Source organism: Megalopta genalis, chromosome 5, assembly GCF_051020955.1.
Source record: "Megalopta genalis isolate 19385.01 chromosome 5, iyMegGena1_principal, whole genome shotgun sequence".
Taxonomy (NCBI): Eukaryota; Metazoa; Arthropoda; class Insecta; order Hymenoptera; family Halictidae; genus Megalopta; species Megalopta genalis.
In genome coordinates this window covers 10587542-10607886 of record NC_135017.1, presented here as the reverse complement: position 1 = coordinate 10607886, position 20345 = coordinate 10587542, and the positions used below count along the sequence as shown (strand labels likewise).

Below are 20345 nucleotides of genomic sequence, written 5' to 3'. Positions count from 1 at the left end.
TTACACTATTTTCGACTTATTCAAGACAGTAAATAACAAAATATACGTTGCACAAATTATCGTGTTTTACTTATTATTCTAATCATTATTTTCTTGGTTCACTTTATCTATTTTATTTTATTGTAAAGTACGCGGTGTACAAAACAAAATATAAATTTATCTAATTTCGATCTCATACAAGCGAATCCGAAAATAATGCATACAAATTCGAAATCTAATGATCGGTACTGCTATACAAAACAATGTGCTTTTCTCAAAATTTTCACCAATGTCTCAAAATGGCAAATGCCAGCAATTCTAACATTTTCACCCATAAAATATTAAAACGTAATCGAAACATGAATAAATGAACCTTGTAAACAAGACTGCGGTGTACAGTTTCGTTGCCAAAAAGATCCCCGAGGAAAGTTAAACGAAAACGCAATTTACACTGGAACAGTCCCTTAATCCGCTCGGAATTCCCAGGGCACGCGAGCCGAGCCTCCGCGGACTGTCAGTCTTCGTTCGCCATCGAGAAGCTGTAAGTTCCGCCGATCTGTCTCGCTGCTTTATTTTTACGGGCGTCCTCTTCATCGAGGCTGTTCCGACGATAGTTCGTAAACCACTTCGCCTGTCTAATTCTTGATTATTCGCGGGATTAACCCTCGAACAAATCCAGCGTGAACATGGTAACGCGACGCGCGCCGGTGCCGGGGATGATAAATCAAACGGATGTGAGATTAGGGCGCGACGGGGCGGGGGTGGCCGACTACTACAAAGTAGCGCGAGACAGGTAACACGATTCCCATTGAGATTCGAAGCCGCTGGCACCGCGCCAGACCAGCCTCTTTTCCCTCGACTTTCTCTCCTAACGCCCATTTTCTCTCGTAATCTGACCATAACTTACCCCCCTCCCTCCACCGTCGGCTTTTTGTTTCTCCGGATTTCATTACATTTGTTGCTCGCCCACCGTACTTGTTAGCGACTATTAAGAACGAGAGCCGCGTTATGGGCCGAGCTGGCTGCTTCGTACAGTTGCCCGCGGAAATTTGCATTCTGTGCAGCTTCGTTCGAGCGAGTCAGATTCGTAGCGGTGCGAGCGACATTTTCGAAAATTTTCGCTTCTGTCTCCAGCGGAAGTTTGATGATCGAGATGCGATGATCGAGATGCGACAAAGTTGAAAAGATGGGTAAAATAAATAATGAAGTTGCTATGAATTCAGTAGATTCTAAATTATCAAAATTATATTAACTCTGAATTATTGACAGTAAATTTTCTCAGTAAAGAATGCAAATTATAATAAACAAGTATCAATTTTTCATCGACTGATTTTCATTGATCATCAATTTTTACATAAACATATAAATTGATTTTATATAAATACAAATAGACACAATATTTATAACTTCGATCATAAAAAATTACAAATTTCGAACGTGTTGAAATAATTTACGCCGATCTGTTACACCTTTCTAATTTTATTCGAGAACCGAGAGAGTATTGAGAAAAGTAATATCGATGCAATATCGCTTCTCGATTTAAATTCGATTGAACAGAATACTTTTAATTTCATGAAAATTTTGAGATCGTTGGCGCGGCAGTGAATGCCTTAAGCACCAGCGGTGCGCGGATCGGTATGAGAATAAAAGTAAGCCTAGTGGCAGCACTTTTTAAATTAGGTTGCCCGCAAGGAAAGCCGGAAACGAAGGCGGCTTTCGCTGGTCCCAAGAAAGAAGGCACTTCCGTTGCGGCTGTTGTTGCCTTGGCTCGGCCGTAATCGAGAAAATGGGTTAACCACGCTGCCTTTGAGAAGGGACGGGCGTCTGATCTCTCCCAATCAGAAGCCCCGCAAAAGACCATTCATAGGTTCTGTTCGACTTAAACCCCGGGAATCACGAGCCGTGTATAATCTACTTACGACCTGTCTGAAGGCACATAATTACTGCGATATCCGGCACGGGGGATTTAAACCTTTCAGCTGGCACGAAATTACGAGAGCGTGATAGATCGACGTATAAACATTTAGGTTTCAATTTATTTCGAATGCAACAGCCGCTGCGATGCGGTCCATAATAGCTGTACACAGAGCAGTGTCTATGCTGGGCGTGGTTTCGATAATGGGCGTGGTAATATGGCACCAAAAATAATTCCGCGTGTGACTTATTCCGCTTTCTAGTTGGACATGGTGCTTTTTAATAGAAATTGGGCCTGGTTTTCGCTGCATCAGGAGAATAATAGGCGAGGTTTTCGCCACATCAGAAGTATACTGGGCGTGGTTTCTGCAATCCAGTGGCCATAATGGGCGTGAATTAATCGTTACGCGCGAAACAATCCCAATCTTATCATTGTTATAAAACAATATACGTTAGTCACGTTTAGGATTCGGCAATTCCAGTGTTAAAATACGTTGGGCGTGGTTCTCTCTCCTACTAGAGAGTAATGGGCGTGTCTCCGTCATATCGGGCGTGGTTTATCCCCACCGTGAGCGAAAGTAGGCGTGGCTCCCGGCCACTGCGTATCATTAGGGGCGTGTCTCGCTCGCACCGAGATCTCCGATAGGCGTGCCTCCTCGCTCGATGTGAATTGTAGGCGTGGCCTTTCGCGAAACAGTATCGAGACCCTTCTGGAAGCGTTACGGGTCGCAGACACTTGCGACGGTCGAATAGTTTGATAACTGGAAATGGAGGGAAATCAGTTGGACGGCCGGGCGTTTGGAAATTGAATGAAAAATATGTTTAAATGAATTAAGAGTCGCGCGGACGTAGCAGCTACGGGGGCCGGGTTTGTTCAACATCGGTGCGGCCGGTCTCGTATTTATTCGTGGAATAATTCGTGGGAGGAAACTCCGGGGCCGAAAGTGAATCGAGTTACGCGAGCTTAATATTTCCGGCTAGCTCGAGGCGCTCCCTTTTAATCGGGACTTTTAATTCAATCCGCTGGGCTCCCTTTTACTTTAAACTGATTAACGGTCACACTTTAAAGCGGGAATTAAAACCCGGTGCATTGTGAATTGATCAGACGCTGCAGTTTGCGAACTTCAATAATCCCAAGGGAAAAAAGTGTTTGTCGCGATACAAATTAGGGGAGACGATTCGTGACGCGAGCAGGCGGGGCGAGGCGGGGCGGAGCGGAGCGCGGTTCGGTTAATCTCCGATTTCTTCGTCCGGGAATATCCTGACGGGAGACTTGTCGTCGGGTTACCGCGTAATGTAATGAACGTAAGCTGCTACACGGGTTGCAAAGGCTCGTTTCGGAAATCCGTTTAGGCGCAATTATAGTAATTACACAGGATGCGCGAAAGGTGTCCGGCCGGGGATCGATGGACATCGTGGGGGCTGCGGTCGCGGCGGCCGCCGTTGCGGCGCTAATACCCTGAGTGCTGTTTGGCACTTTGTTTCATTAGACGGACAACGGGGTCCCTTTGTCCCAGTTTCTTTTTGATGTGCCATTTTCTGCCTCGTTCCGTCCCATTATCCACGAATGGCGGACCGTGTTGCGTCACTTGTCCGTGTGGGCGCGCGTCCGCGGCGCCGCGCGGCGCGTCGTGTGCTGGCAAACGGAAGCCCGGATGAACGTTAAGGTACCCTTAAAAGTGCCACGGCCGAGTCAATTATTGGACACCAGTTACCTCGGGCCATTCTTTCCCTCTCTTCTTGATCTCCCGCCGTACGTGGCGAACGGCCCGACTCGCGTTCCCAGACGATCAAGACGTTTGACACAGTACTTTTGCCACGGGTGGCCCCGTCTTCGGCACCGCGGGCTGCGCTCCGCGCACAGTTATTTCACAGCAAAAACATTATCTTTCGGCTCTGTGCTCTCGCAGAGATCGATATTAAACAGCGCGCGTTGTTCCCGGCAGCCCCGCAATATTCTGTTTCGCGGAACAATGAGAACGAGCGTCGAAAAACAATACCGAGCAACCCAGCCAGAAAACCTTCGTCGAATAAAATGATTCCGCATCCGCCCCCCGCGTCGATGCTGGCTCCATTCCGATCTATCGCCGGCCGGCATTATTTCTGGAACGAATGCGTGTTCCACTTACAACAACAACAACAACGGCAACAACATCAACAACGACAGCAACGAAAGGAGGAAAAACGAATTGTTACGCAGACAGCGCGCGTGCCCGTATGATTAGGCAGATACGATTCCGCGCGAGCGGAACGCCATCACCGCAGACACGCCCATTTTATTAAAACAATATACATTTTACACGCGCTGGAGTTTCAGCGCTCGTTACCATGATCTTCTCTAATTAAATCCGGCTAAACGTGTAACGGCTCTGCGGCCGTATTATTAAATCCCAAGTCGGGATATCATTCCCCCGGAAAGAATATAATTATCTAGTCGGATTTTCGAAAAACTCCGCCATCCTCCGACGGGCGGGTATTAACGTGGTAATTATAGAACCGTCTATTGTTAGACACACACGATCAATAATCCATGAACATTGGTTTGACGGCGGTGGGAGGGGCTAACCGGAGAGCTGCCGGCTGTGGGAGGTACTTGCAGTGGGCGGGACTGGCTAAAAATTAACAAGTGCACAAAATATAATATTCTGCGAGTGTTTGTTTTCTTCTTTAACTAACTACCGTGATTCCTTGTCTTTGCCACGCCGGGACAGGCTTAATAGAGAGATGAGCTAAAAGTGGGCGGTTCTTACGGTGGGCGTGGCTGGTATAAATTGAATTGAATTGCTGAACAAAATGAAATATTCAACGAATGTAGAAGAATATACTAATTACTATGATTCTTTGTCTATAGCGTGTCAGGTTTATAGTGGGCGGGGATTAATCGTGGGCGGTGCTTCCCAAAGGAACGCTTTGAAACTGTACAAGCGTTTAAAAATTCGAACGAAAAGTATTATCCCGAGAGCCTTAAGGATGAAACGAGGTACTTATTCGGGAACAATCGCGCCAGTTAGAGATCGGTCGACGGTTCTCATATCGTCCTGACGTTTGGGAGACCGAAAGGCAGTCGAGGGACCGGAGTCGTCGTCAATTCATAGGATATTCCGAGCGGAAGAGGGTGGTCGGTCCTCGGAGATTTTCCAAGGAGGAGAACAAACCTTCGAGAGCGAATCCAGACCGGCTGATATCGAGAGGGAAGGCCCCGAAGGCACGACCAACGGAAATACGACGGTGCCAGTGGATCTTACTCACCCTCTGGAAGCTTTATTCAACCTGGAAGACGCGACGAATGGGCGCTTCTGCGAGCTGAAATGTTCCTTTACAGTAACATCCATAGGACACCGTGTTCCCCTTCGGCCCCCTCGTCCGTCCCTTTTCAAGCCCGACCAGCCGGGAACGTTGGAAGCGTCTTCTCTTTCTTTCCCCCTCCCCCCTTCGGTTCGAGGTCCTCGGAAATATCCGCCGATTACGTTTCTCGGGACAGGGGATTCCGGGGAACACGATACGCGCGCGCTCCCGGACTCGTGACGTCTCGTTCGAAAAATTCTCCGCCGGAAACAATAACATTCCGTCGGCCATAAGCGGCGCGGCCGACACGCGACACAGGAAAAGCTGCTTCTTCGCGAACGTCCGATCGACGGACACCGAGAGCGTATAGCGACGAGCACGGGACTCGTCAAAGGAGCATCCTCGAACACCGAACGAGCCCGAAAATAATCTCGTTCGTTCGAGCAATTTCTTCCGCGGGGATCAGAAACTTTCCACTTATTCCATTTCCGCCCCTCCGCGCCCCCGCCGCCCCGCCACCGCCGCCGTCGGGTTCAGTAAATCCTATTTTTCAGGGTTTCCCGGGATTTCATCGGAGTTCTTCGGAGCCGCGATTCTCGATAGGCTTCTTCCGCTCCGCGGCTCCGTTTCACCCGCGCCCAACCGATGAAAAGGCGAGAAACACTTTCCCTCGCTTCTGCTACCGGGAATACGCGGCCGCTTTCGACGGCCTCGTCGATTTTCGTGCACACGCTTTTGCCTCGGAAAAATGACGGGCAAAAAAGTAGAAATCACCAAGAATATTAATTTACCGTTCCAGAGCCGGGAAACACTTCGTTACGCAGTTACAGGGTAATTTAAATCGCGCGTTTTTCCGGCCATTTTCCGTATTCTCCGGGTTCTTGGAATTTCAGGAAAATTGTGGCGTATTTCGGATCGCGAGCCGCATGTCAGAGAATTTTTGCAGATTTTTCGGACGCAAGCTGCGCTTGCGACCAATGAAAAGCCAAGACGCGAAGAAACGCGGGTTTCACGAGAACTAAGAATATTGCCTCTGGCAGTTTAATTCTCTGATAAGGTACTGCCGCGAACGGAGTTGTCGATTTTGTTCAGATTTTTGAAAAAAGGTGCGTCGAAGTAGAAGAAAAAAAAATGTAACCGAGTATTCGTGTTTGAAGAAACTGCGTTTCCTCGATTTTTCGTATTTCCTTTTCAGCAAAGCACGCCGCGCAACGGAAAAGTCTGACAAAATTCTGTAACATTCGCGGGACGAACTACTCGGTTGAAATTTTGCACAATGGGTTTTTTCTTAGCCGGCTCTTCAACGGTTTAACATTCGTTGGGAAACCTCGCAAAGCCCTCTGCCATGGCTGTGCTAAACGAAAAATTGAAAATACATTGTCGACGTGCGACAAAGTGTCCCGTAATGTACGGAATGGTCGCGGATTTGTTAATGTAGCAGAGAGCGAGGGAAAACGCAGGCGCGCGCGCGCGCGCGCGTTGGAGGAACGGCGGACGAACGGACGGGGGATTCGGTAACAAAGCCGTCTCCCAGCGTTCTCAGCCTTTACTTTGAAAACGTACACGCTCCACTTTCCGACGGACCGCGGGAAAAAAAAGCGCAATATCGTTAGCGGCCTCGCGGGTCTGAAATTTGAGACGCGTTCAGACCCGCCCGCCGGTGACATTAGGTCGCGAAGAACCCGTGTAAAATCGTTAGTTTCGTTGCCAGAAACTGCGAAATTTCGCTCGGCGGGTCGGAGAGCCCCGTATTCCGTCGAGCATTGTCTTCCCGGCGACATTTTGGACCCTTTGTAATTCATTTTCAATGCTCTCGCGTCTGCCTCGAGTGCAATGCGATGTAAAAGGGGCCACGGACACTCGGGCTCTCCCTCGTTTCCAACAAATAATATACAGACGTTCACTGAATTTTTCGAACGACGGGAAACTGACGGTGAGTCCGTCATTTTTTTGTGGGCGGAGCAAAAGTAGGCGGAGGAAAAAGTAGGTGGAGCTATTCTTAAACAGAAATATAAGTGGGCGGTGCTATTCACGGGCGAAGATACTAGTAGGTGGAACTATTAATAGGCGGTGAGACAAAGTAGGTGGAGTTATTCGTAAGCAGATGTAGAAGTGGGCGGAGCCATTCATAGACGAAGATATTAGTAGGTGGAGCTATTAATATAGGCGGAGTCATAAATTAGGTGGAGTTATTAATAGGCGGAGCCAATGATACTAGCCAGGGATAAAATAGGCGTGGTCTGTATCTGTATCATGTGAGTCAAAATCAAACCAATGGTCAATCAAGTGTTCACAATATGATATCTAACGATCTAGATTGACTATAGACACTATCTCCTATATTTTCTAGGCGGAGTTTAAAGTAGGCGGTAATAATAGGCGGTGCTAAAAGTAGGCGTATCCGACGAAGGGCTGTACTTATGTTTGCCCACTTAAGAACAAAGTTTTCAGTCAATCAAGAAATTTGCATTTATATCAATCACTATCCCCACCACATTGTAGGCGGAGCCAACAGTGGGCGGGGTTGGAGCTAGGCGTGGCTTCCTCAAATCTAGGCAGTGCCGCTTACAAACCAACAGCATAATAATATTTAGAATAGAGAGACATTTATTTTGAACCAAAAGGTTTCCAAAATACAGTGGCCGAATAAAAGCTGAACGAAGCACGTTGATAAATAAATTTTGCATGCCGGTGCAGCGAGGGACACACGTTGCTAGGAAAAATCGAGGATCCGACCGCACCGGGCGACTTACGAGTCCCATTCTTTTTTCCATCTAGCCAGGGAGATGATTAACGAGGCCGGCTACGAGTTCTGATGCACCCGGTGCACCGGGGCGATCGCTGCCGGAGTGCATCCACACGGCTTACAGAACGCACAGCTGCGTCTATCGCGGGCCCCGCCGAAAGTTCCGGCATTTTTTCCGTAATCGGTCCCTTCCATCGACGAACGGCCACGTGACGCCGTGACTGACAATAATAAATATTTCGCATGCGACGTCGCACAAATCCCGGTACGTCGCGCGGGAGCGCGGCTGACTGACGACGAAGTCCGTTTTGCGAGACGGACGCGGGCGCATTTGTCCGCGAAACGACCGGCACGGAAACAAGGATCTGCGAAATATCTGGCCGGAAGCCTCTCGAACGGACGCGCGATTTTTTGCCGGCACTGTCCACGTGGCTCGCCGTGGCGCTCCACATGCCGACAGGTCCCGAGAGCCGGCTAATTAATATTCCTCGGAGCGCGCGGTCTCCAACCTTCTACCATATTCCTGTCAGGACTCTTTATTCTTGATGAACAACAGGTGTTTAAAAGATTAATCTCGGCGGCGGCGGCTGCGACGGACCGTCATTAATTACTACGGGCCATCGGACCAAAATATCTGCACGGAGACCGGACCGGTTTAAAAAGAGGAGGGACGCCCTTGCAAGGAATTTTTCACGAGCCCTCTTCGGTTATATTTTTAGAAAATGATAAATGCTCTCTCGCCTGTTTACGGGATAGAAAATGACGTTCTACCTAGAGCCACGCGAAGCTACGAAAATGTTTTACCGGCTTGCTGGAGCATCCTGGACGCTTCTTCGAGGATGTAGCGTGGTCTGAGCAGTCTAAGATGTCTAAGTAGCAGCAGAATGAATTGACGTGGTTCGGAGCTGTCTCGTGGTTAATTGGGCCAGGTGCCAGGGTCACTGATTACAAAGATACATGACCAGAGAGAAATTCGAGAGCAAGTCGGACGAACGGTTGAACGACTTGCCGAAACGGTGGGACACGTTTCTTCGAAATATTCGTGGGCGTATCAAAGATTCCGCGCGGATCGATCAGCAGTTCGGGGTGATTAAAAAGTCCGCGGAGTCAAAGGAAGTGATTTAGGGAGAAAATTCGGCCGTTTGGATTCGGTTTTATTCGCGCGAAACCATTAGACGGACAGATGAAAGCTTGACTGCCGTTCGGGGCGGAGCGGAGGATCGATTATCCGCGGCACAGTCGTCGCAACGAGAGCCGGCCAATTAACGGGCGTGCAGGAAGCACGGAGGAACGGCGAGGCGGTGTGTGCACACGGTCGCCGGCGATCGAATCACTTTTCAGGAGGGCCCCGGACAACGCTTTGATCGTTTGACCGGTTTTTTTCGGCGATCGCGGAAGATCGAGTAGGTCAGAGCGCGGCTAGAGAGGTCCAGTAGCGGCCCCGGCCCCGACGCAGCCCGGGCACAAAACAGACCGGTCCGGTTTCAATGGACGCACTTCAGGCCGGGTCAACACATCCGGATCTCTCGGCCGAGCTTATTGTTCGGCCACGGGTTTTCGTTGCCGACTGTTCATCGTCATGAAAAATGGGGGAGCGACGGAAAAAAGACGAGTCGCCGACAACGGGCGGCACCGCTCGGGAAAATAATATGACACGTGGGGACAAAAGGACCCCCCGTGCTCCGATTTCAATAAAGCTAACTGCGTTATCGGCCGGCTGGATTATCATCGACGACGACTTTGAAATACAAATCCAGCTCGCTGGAATGCCGCGTCCTGTTTTTCACGAAAATTTGCCGGGAATCTGGGATACCGCTTCTCCGAGTATGCTCGACGACCAGTCGCTGGCGTTCTACCTATTGTTGAATCGTAAAAAGGAATCGTAAACCTAGCGGCCGAAGGTGACCACTTTCTTAGAGGGAAAGTTGTTTTCTTTTTTTTCTTTTTTCGGAAAAATTGTTTCGCTAAGATGTGGATGAGAAAATGAAGATCGTCGCTTTTGAAGATTTATCAGATCCAAACGTGTGCACCTGGTTCGAAAACCTTTTTCCCGGAATGAAGCTAAATTGGTTTCGGAGATTGAAGTCTCCTCTTTCCAACGGTACCGAAAAATTTAATCTGCGATTTTTTGTTGCCATTTTGTCGGACTTCGAATGAAAAGTGTACCGCCAGCAATGGAATATGACTCGGTAAGTCTCGAGTAAAAAAAGGTACATCTTTGAATTGTTGTAACTTCGCGACAAAAAATCGTAAAAAGATGCATCTTGCCTCATTTTAAAGAGTAAAGTTTTAGCTTTGAAAACTCGTTTGTATCTTTACTGGAAAAAAATTGTTGCCACAAAGAACGAGAACAATAGCAAACATGGTCATTTAAAAAAAAATTTCAAATTTAGATGCGTGCACCGAGGTAGAAAAATTTTTTAAACGCATAAGACTTACACAGTCTTGTAGAACGAAGTATGAGCTTTCCAACGAGTCCAAAAATTCCGATCTACGATTTTTTATTGCCATTTTATCGCGCTTCAAACGAATACTATACTGCCATCCTTAAAATCCCATAAAAGTATGCTTCAGGCGGCCAGGCGATTTCTGTTTCATAAAACGACTAGAAAAATAATCGCATCTCAAAACTTGATATGTCATTTTAAAGAGGCAGCTTCGGTCATCAAATTCACGTCACATTCGATCACCAAAAAAAAATGTTCACCGGTTCTACAGAGGTTTCAATTTGTAGTGCTTTTAGCTGTTTCCGTTCGTTCGATTATCGAATCAAACTGCTCTTACGGACAATGTTATCATCGATTCAGGAATTATCGAGCGAGGTCCGAAACGGAGCAGCAAATTTGGAGTACGTCGATGAATTATAAAAACGGTGTCGATTTGGTTTGCCCAATGTGCGACTCACCTTCTTGGCGTCATTGTTGTTGTCGGCCGCGTGATGTGGTTGAGGACTCATTGCAGCACCATTGCTAACTGTTCCGCTCTGCGACAGAAGCTCGTCGCTACCCCTCTGTAACAGAAGAAAAAACGAAAAATTAGTACGCACGATGCAACGTCGAACAACCGTAACAAAATACACGCGGCGGAATTCGCTGAATTTTTGCACACAGTTCATTCGATCGCAGTTCTAAGGTTTAGCTCGGAGTCCTGGACTACCGAAGACAACAGCAACAGCAGAAAAGAGATCCCGATTCGACTCGTGCTACAATCCAATCCCCGGCATCCGGCACTCGCGAGAAACGAGGGAGAAAAATACCGGAGACTGCGAAGGATGCTCTCAATTTACCCTAAGAAACCAGGACAATTTAACAGAAACATCCTACCCCACGGCGCTGCTTGCGTATTATCTCGCCGTGTCGTTCAATTTGTCTGAACGGAGGCTCACCAGTTCGACCTTTCAGCGAGGAAAATACGGGGGAGGATAATTCATAACCCCCGGCACACGGGGAAAATGGTAGCCACGTCATCCGCCGGAGAGACAGAATGCCAGATCAAAGAGTCCCGCAGGATCATGTCCCGATCTCCTTGCGTTTACGTAAGAAAAGAAAGCCCGGCGGATCACCGAAAGGAGCCAGAAGGGGAAGCACGTTCTCTTTGAGGTGTGTTTACGTCGGCTCAAAATTCTGCGCTAGTATTTGCCTGACTGACGAGCGGCTGCCCTCCTCGTAGCTATTCTTATCTCAGAGGTATTTTGAATTTATTAATTTTTAAACGCTGCGCTAAGCGGATGTCTGCTGGCCCCGTAAGCTTTAACTATCCCTGCGATGTAGATAGATGGTGGTAGAGAAGGAAGCAGAAGGTACTTTTAGCTACTCGAGGCTTGATCCAAAGCTGACTAAGAAGTTCTTGTCGAAGGGACTAAATGATGGAAGTCGAAGTTGGATTCGACGGGTTTCAGTTAGCTCTGAGGATCACGAACTTGGTCTAGGGTGTCCTGGCCAGGTCTGAGAAGCCGAAGCTAGATCTGAGGAGTGCAATGCAGATTTTAATAGTCCGAGGTAGGTTATAATAGTCCAAGGTAGGTTATAATTGTCCCAAATTAAGTCTAAGGAGTGCAATCCATGACTGAGGGGTCCAAGCTAGTTCTAAGAAGTCTAAATTTTATCTAAAAAGTCCCAGCTAGGTTTTAATAGTCTAAGCTAGGTTTATGCAGTCCAAGCAAGGTTTTAATAGTCCAAGCCAGGTCTAAGGAGTTCGACCTAGGTTCTAATAGTCTAAGATAAGAGTAGTAGGAGTCCAAGATAAGTCTAAAAAGCCCAATCCATGTCTAAGAGGTCCAAGCTAGGTCTAGGAAGTCTATATTTGGTCTAAAGAGTCCAATTTAAGTTTTAATAGTCCAAGCTAGCGCCAACGAGCTGAAGTTAAGTCTCCGAAGAGTCCAAGCTAGATCTTAGTACTCCAACCTAGGCCTCGGAAGTCCAAACAGTGTTCAAGGAGTCTAAGCTAAGTCTAGAGACCCTAAGCAAGATCTAGATGACCCAAGTTAGTCCAGTAAAATCCCAGAAGCTGCTCCTGAAGCCAAGAGCCCGTTATCCCCAAAAGAAGACCCCTTCCCATACTAACAGCTCCGCAACAAGCGTCCTCTCAGCTGAAGTGTCTCGCAAAATACTCCGCCACTCGGAGAAGAAAGGATACGGAGTCTACAATAGCTAGTCAAAGAAACGGGAACTCCGTAAAAATCTGAAACGTCATCATCGCGGGAAGCAAGGGGGTGAGGCGATGTAGGAGAGGAGCCGAGGTTCATATATTCCTCGGATATACGGGAGGCTGCATCATCCTCCGATGTTAACATCCGGTCAGACCAACCTCCGGAACCCCCAAAGCTCGTGTATTATTTACTTCCCGCGAACGTATGGATTATAGACTGCTCTCGCTCCTTCCCTGGAGCACCGGTTCCTCCATCGAGCGTGCTCTCATCTTTCAATGCTCTACACACATCCTTGGGGCGGCAGGTTTGGGGACTAGTGAAGCGTGGCTCAGTGGATAGCAGAGTGGCCGGGTCGAAATCACGGCAAATTGAAACCCGAGGCTACTTTGTCCAACTTGTTCGACTTCCTATTCGGCGAGATTGACGCTAATGTAAACTGCCGATGTTACGAGACATTTGACGGCACAAGTACGTTAGGATCGGTCAGAATTCACCCTCAATTCATTGGACTGGGTGCTTTGGACACTGACTTTCCTGCGTGCAAGGAAAAGGTTCAACAGCCACTGAACTTCCTGAACTATTTTATGAAAATCAATTCCAATGCAAACTGACGGCGTTCCAAGCCACGCGACGACCTAAATAAATTGCCATGGGTCAGAATTGACCCAGCATCAACTGGACCAGATGCTAAAGTCATTGTTCACAGGCTGGTAAACCAGAGAAAAGAATCGGCAGCCAGCGAACTTCATGAAATACTTCATCAAAAATGTCTACTAACACAAGTCGACCATGTTAGAAGTGGCAACGATCTGAATAAATTAGCCTGCATGAAAATTGATCCACAATCAACTGACTCATGTGCTCAAGTCACTGATTGCAGTGTACACGATCAGAAAAAAAATCGGCAGCCACGTTTAGAACGTTGAAGGAACTGCTATCATAAAAAGATGTCTATTAATGCAAATCGCTGATGTTCCAAAACAATGCGACCGAAATAAATTGACATGGGTCAGAATGGGCCCGGGATCAACTGGGCCAGGATCTCGAGTCGCAGATCGCAGATCGAACGGCGACGAAAAACATTCGAGAGCCGCTGTCCGCGTTCCAAACCGCTGAAGGTCCAGGGTCCAGGAGGTCTGTCTCTCATTTTTTCGGCCCTTCCTTTGGAATCTTACGAAGCGTTTTACGTGCTCGACGACCCGCACGGAATTGTCTCACGATCGTCTGGCCAGATGTCGAGAATCCAGAGGATCACACACGAAGGGTTCACTCGGTTGACAAACCAATTTCACGTCCGAACTGCAAGGCGATCCGATGAGTTTCCCGTCTGGCCGGCCTCGCCCTAAGGGCCTCCTCCGGCCTCGCCTGCTATTTACTCAAGGATTCGCGCGACTCGCATTAATTGCAAGGTAAACACACGGAACGCTCTCGACGACAATTCGCTTGCCTGACAAGTTGCTCGACCAGCGCGCGGAGCAACGGAAGTCGTCCCGAGGACGCTCTCTCTCCGAAACTCCGGGCAATCTTCGAGCGTGCTGCCTGTCCAGGAACTTACGATTGCCGATGAAGAATATTCAATTACAACGGTATCAGACCGAGCAACGTAGGCTTCGAGTTCGTGCACACACGAATGCATGCCGATGATCGATTCCATGGAAATCCTGCCTTCGGCGATTCGAAATATGATGGATCGACTTGCTATAGTTTGACGGATACCCAATCTAGCTGGACAGAAATGCCGGACTATTTAATTTTTATTCCAAGCTTAGATGAATTTTTATTCTAGGCTTAGATTCATTTTTACTCCAGGCTTAGATTAACTTTTAGTCTAGGCTCAGTTTAATTTTTATTCTACGCTTAGATTAATTTTTATTCTATGCTTAGATTAATTTTTACTTTGAGCTCAGATTAATTTTTGTTCTAGGCTTAAATTCATTTTTATTCTAAGCTTAGATTCATTTTTATTTTAAGCTCAGATTAATTTGTATTCTATGCTTAGATTGATTTGTATTCTATGCTTAGATTAATTTTTATTCTAGGCTTAAATTCATTTTTATTTTATAAGTTCAGATTAATTATTATTCTAGGCTTGAAGTCATTCTTATTCTAAGCTTAGATTCATTTTTATTTCATGCTCAGATTAATTTTTATTCTAGGCTTAGATTCATTTTTATTCCAAGCTCGGATTAACTGTTATAAAAATGTTACAAAAACCAGGGAGTTAAACCCGATTCTAATGAAGCTTACGCGAGACATGGTTTTCCGAAAAATACTCGACACACATCTCTTTTATCCGTCAACGACAATATTGAAAGAGTGAAAACAACCCTCAAAGCTGGGGGTCAGAAAAACCTTCATCGAGACAGACCCACACGAGTTTGCATTAAAATTAATGAAGGATAAATAATAAATATTACGAAAAAGTATTGAATTTTTCAGCATAACGCAACCAATAACTTTTTCGGAAATTTGTTTACGCGACCGTGTTCCACGCATTAAAACATTAACAAACGCAGAGAATTAAAAAATGCAAAGATACGCGGAATGTAAAAACGTGAAAATACGGAATTTAAAAATATAGAAGCTCGCAGAATTAAAAAATGTAAAAGCTCGCCGAATTAAAAAAATGTAAAAGCACGGAATTCGAGATATTCGAAGAAACGTTCATATTTCTGAGACCTGTTTTCACCATTCCGACATTAACAACGGCCGATAAAAAAGAAATACGTGTCGAATAGTTTTCGGTGAACGATGTCTCGCGTGAGTTTCGATAAAACCGGCTGTTCTATCATCGGAACGGTCACGTTGCCACGGTTAGTTCGAACGACAGAGGTTCCACAGCGTGAGCGTAACGAAATTGAATGTTGTCAGGCAAGATTGGCGATCCGTCGCGGAATCTTTTAGAAGCCTATCGGGCTTCCAGGACACGCTGAAGGGTCCCGTTGAAATAATATTAGCTCCGGATAGCCCTTGTGATAAGACACCGGGAGCAGAGGCTGCAACGCGCGGGTTATCGTCTTTCAAGATGGATGGCTTGACGATGATGGGACGGGATGCATATCGGTGTGGTGCCTGGTAAACTGAAACCGGGGGCGGTTCGCGGTTTTCGGAAAAAAAGATTCGAGAGCGTACGAAAATTTTGAGCCGAATATGAAACCATTCGATATCGTGCCTATCGAGGGAAAATATTTCGCGCAACGGTTTCCGAGCGACCGCCGGAGCTCCGGGCGGGGAAGCAGGGGTTGGGCGGTGGTTACATGGAAAAATCCAAATATCGGTTTTTAGTTCATTTCCGCTGTTTAATTGCATGCGAAAATTCGGCAAAAAAATATACGGAACATCGTTGTTGCCGGGGATACACGTTGCAGGATTCTTGCCAATTTTCCGCACGAAAATCGTGGTCGTGAAAAATGAACAAACGCGAGACCTGGAAAAATCCGGATTTCCGTTCGAAATACGTTCGCGACGACGTCCATGTTTCTTTTTTCAACCGGCAACCCATTACCGCAATTACCGTTCTCGGATCGTTTTAAAAATTTGCTGGGCGAAGCCTATCGCGCAGTTAAAAAAAAAAACAAAAACAAAGAATAAAGCCATTCGGCCGGGCGATAAATCGTTGCGAGCTATCGACGAACGCTTTACGATTGACTGATCCGAAACAGCTCTCTGTGTAACCCCCGCCAGCCAATCAGGGCCTGGGAACGCTGGAAAAGGTACCAGTTACTTTTTACGGCAAGTGGATCCCACCGTATCGCAATATACGTAGACTCGAGTCAGCAGGGATCAAAGGAGGATCATTCTCCGTTAGCCCGTGCAAGATGGCGCTCAAGATTCAACCCCTTCCGCCTGCGCGAAAAATTTTACTGCTACCGGGACATCAGCCGAGCGTTCATTTAGTTTATATGACACTTGTATACGGCCTTTTAATCGAATACCGTCAACTATCAAAGGTTAAGTAGGTTCTACGACAATGCTGGACGAAGCAATAAAATGCCTGGCATATTATGAGCCTGTTATTTTCAAAATAACGTAAGTCGTATATACAGTAAATTTTACATTTAAAAAAAGGACAATTTGGGAAGAGGAGATACGATTATACGTTTTTATATACATTTTTATAGTTACCGTTTTTCGACTACGAATAATCGTATCTCCTCTTCCCAAATTGTCCTTTTTCTGTGCACAATCCGTGCGTCAATTAGGGAGAATTTACTGTACTTCGTTTTGAGATAGTTTGATTGTTGCATTCGAGAGTATTAAAAAGCATTTTTATACTATAGGATGAAATGTTTTGTAAATTGCCTGGTTTTTCGACATCAAATCTATATGATAACACTACTTTCAAAATGAATAATAAATCCTAGTGACTGAGTTACGATTAAAAAAATAGTGAATTTTATTTGAAGATACAATACACATGAACTTATCTATTTATTTAAATAAAACTTATAACTGTCAGTAAACATTTACTGTATACCAGTCAACATATTATAATTTCCAAAGCCCATAATTTACAGTTAAAAACTGTCTAATAAATTGTTTAGTGGTACTATTTCAATCATAAAAATAATAATTTTCTCGATTGCTCGTGAGATGCAATTTAAAATAAAAAGTTCAATCGTATCAAATCCAATCCATCAAAGCAACATATGTTATCATTTAATTTAACCGTATGATATTTTTATAAGTTACATCAATTCTAGCAAAGTGATGCAACAAGTCACAAATTCGTCAAGCAAGGTTTCGATATTTTTCATGAAGCGAAATGGTTGCACAGATTTTGCAGCATGAATCACGGCACTGTTCGTTAGCCCGGCACCCACGTGCCAAAGGGAACATCAACTGTTCGCTCTTGATTCCCGCGATTATTTACGCTTCGATCGGGAGAAGGGAGAACGCGAAAAAGCAGCCGGAGAGCACACCGCCGGCCGGCTCGAAAATCCCTGAATGAACCAGCGAGCTAGATAACCGAATGAGGCCGAAAGATTTGTGTCACGCTGTCGTGATTTTCATCGAGCCCCTTCTCCATGGCAAATGGCGTGGAAAGAGGGCAGAAATTAAAGCGCTCGTTAGGGTGAAACGGTTCGACCGATCGCCGGGGGTTCGGAGCCATTGAGCCGCGAACGGCCGGCGAGCGAGATTCGATATTCGAGACACAAAGACCGAAGAAAGTGGATCGGTGTCTGCTCCTCGTGATTCCTGCTGGCCATATTAAATTGGATGAAGTTGAGAACGAGCGCCGGACCGCCGGAGATTTCCCGTTCCCCCATTTTCTTTGGCCACGAACGATTTCGAGACAATTAATTCGATGGAAACGTCGCAGAAATTCGACGGATCCGACGGACACGCTGCTGCACGAGACGGCCCGAGAACTGTGGATTCGGATGGCCAGAATTCCATTGTAAACAGTTCGTCGAAAGCAAATAATTTTTACTGGCTGAGAGATACTTACTTAAGCGTCTAATTTTTCTATGTTTTTAAACGTGTTTGTACATCTTTATTCTTCGTCAAATAGAGTACGTGTTCCGATCACTGTGTCCCAATTTCTGTGCCTCCGGATTACAAACGTATGTAGAAAGAGAAGTTTTACATGTAAATTAATTATTTTTATTCTTTTGCTTGCCTGTCAACAGGAAAGATCTACAGAGAACTGTCATATTTTTATTGAAGATATTTTCAGTGCTCTAAGCAATAATTAGGGTATTTAATGACAGCTGCAGCGAAGCAACAATTGGATTAACGGCACAAAAATTGGGACATCTATCCTAGTTCTTTTTATGTACCTATTAAAACAGTTTACAGGGAACTGAAATATTTTTTATCCGAAAATTATTTCATTTATTTCCATTCCTTGATTTTGATTTTTGTGGATTTTTATTATCTCGCTAAAAGTACCGCGTATTGTATATTACGTCAGCAATAAATGATCAAAGTATTCAACAAAATATTCAGTACACGTTATTTTCCGCGATGCAATAAATATCAACAGAAATCAGAATCGAGGAAATTGAGCTTAATATTTCAATGAAAAAAAAATTTCACCCTTCAATAACCTGTTCTAATATGCACGTGAAAAGAATTATTCGACGAGGAACAGAAATTTATGATTAATATGATATATTCGATACATTCTCTCGATGCATCGTTTGGACCGCCGCGCGCTGATTTCGGTGGCAGGACCGTCCCGTCGAGCTGGCATTTTTAATGAGAAAATTACAACATATTTCGGCTTTCACGTGGATCCGGAAAACATTGAATGCGGCGAAACATTTTGGAGCTGTCGGCCGTTACGATTCTATGCCCATTATATGAGAGGCTAATACAATAATGGCCCGTGTATTCCAAAAGTCAGAGCACAATTCTCGTTCACCGCGCCATCGTCGGCAACTATTGTTCCCTTTGCCAATCTCATTTCAAACTATGTTGCAGCAAACAACGGACCCGTGCGGAATAAATGAAAAGTTTATTCCTGCCGGCCGCGGCCCCTCTCTCTCTCTCCACCTCCCCCCGGAACCCCGCCGTCTAATTTTTATTCCGCAACATCATATCCCCATTCGGCGGTTCAACATGTCGCAATAACAATGCCGCTGTTCCCAATGTACCCCAATTACGCGATTCAATATTCATGTCGAAAAAAAATGAATCGCGCGCGCGCGCGAGGCGGCTCTTCGCCGGCCGCGGGGCACGGCAATTATGATTTTTATGAGATTGCAACGATGCTGCGACTTCGGAATGGAATTTTTGTAAACACGCTCCTTTGAATCCGCGTTATTACTACACGGAATAATTTTGTTGAAAACTTCGCCGGGACCGCCCCCGCGCGTACGCCGTGGTGTTCCCCGGTGCACGCCCACGCGCTAATCCGACTCCGCGGACAGATTTTCGCGTGTTCTCGCGGACGCACTTGGGGCTGAGCCAGTGTCTACCCACGCAACCGTTGCGTGGCGAAAAAGAGTTTGTTTCAGCTTTTTTCTTTTCTTTTTTTTTTCTTTTTTTGTTCATGTTGCAACCGGTATTTTAGTCCTCGTGTCTGCGTGTGCACGCGCGCGCGCGCGAGCGAGTGTGCCTCTTCGACGCCCCCTGCTCTTCCGCTGGCCGAAAGAGGAAAAAAACTGACGAGCTCACTTTGAGCTGAGCAACGTGTCGTTGGTAGCTTTGTTGCTGAAACTGAATCACAGGAAAATCGGGCCGTAAATGAAGCCGGCGGCCCTCTTCTCTCCCTGCGTTCTTCACCTCTTATTTTAATGCCGCGCACGCGGCTGGTAACGAGCGACAAAATTGCATCGGGGTACACTAAGTCTCGAATATACAACGCGTGTGCCATAGAGCATCGAATTCTGCAGCTTCGTACGTATCGGAAGTCGGCAATTCTTTGCGCGTGTGATCCAGGAATGGCTTGAGAGATGTGCAATTATGATTTGGTCGTGAGTGGATCGCGGATTTGATGCATTTACGACGAAGTAAGTCGAGTATAAAAATGAGAAGTCGATGGAAGAATTTCATTATTATATTATTACATTATTTTCTACTCATTACGACTGTTAGAAGAGAAATTACGTTTCCGTCGAATTCACGTTACTTCACAATTAACTCAGATATTTTGTGACTACTTAGAATGACAACAAAAATGAAAAAGTTCATGTTCTCCGACTAAATCTTGATCTTCCATCGAAATCAGTTGACTTTGACGAAAGCTGTGAACAATCAAAGATCACGAAAATCGCATTACAAGACTCAGATGAGAAAAAATTAAAAAACTTAAGCCTTTTATTT

General features: G+C 46.0%; 1 protein-coding gene across 13 annotated transcripts in view; it reads right to left on the bottom strand.

Annotated features, from left to right (window-relative positions):
- heph (polypyrimidine tract-binding protein 1 heph) overlaps positions 1-20345 on the bottom strand; it is a 492203-nt gene that overhangs the window by 148384 nt on the left and 323474 nt on the right. For all 13 annotated transcript variants that reach the window (XM_076521472.1, XM_033471509.2, XM_076521471.1 and 10 more), the window contains one exon: positions 10830-10934. In XM_076521472.1, the coding sequence (XP_076377587.1) occupies positions 10830-10934 (105 nt within the window). The remainder of the gene's footprint in view (positions 1-10829; positions 10935-20345) is intronic.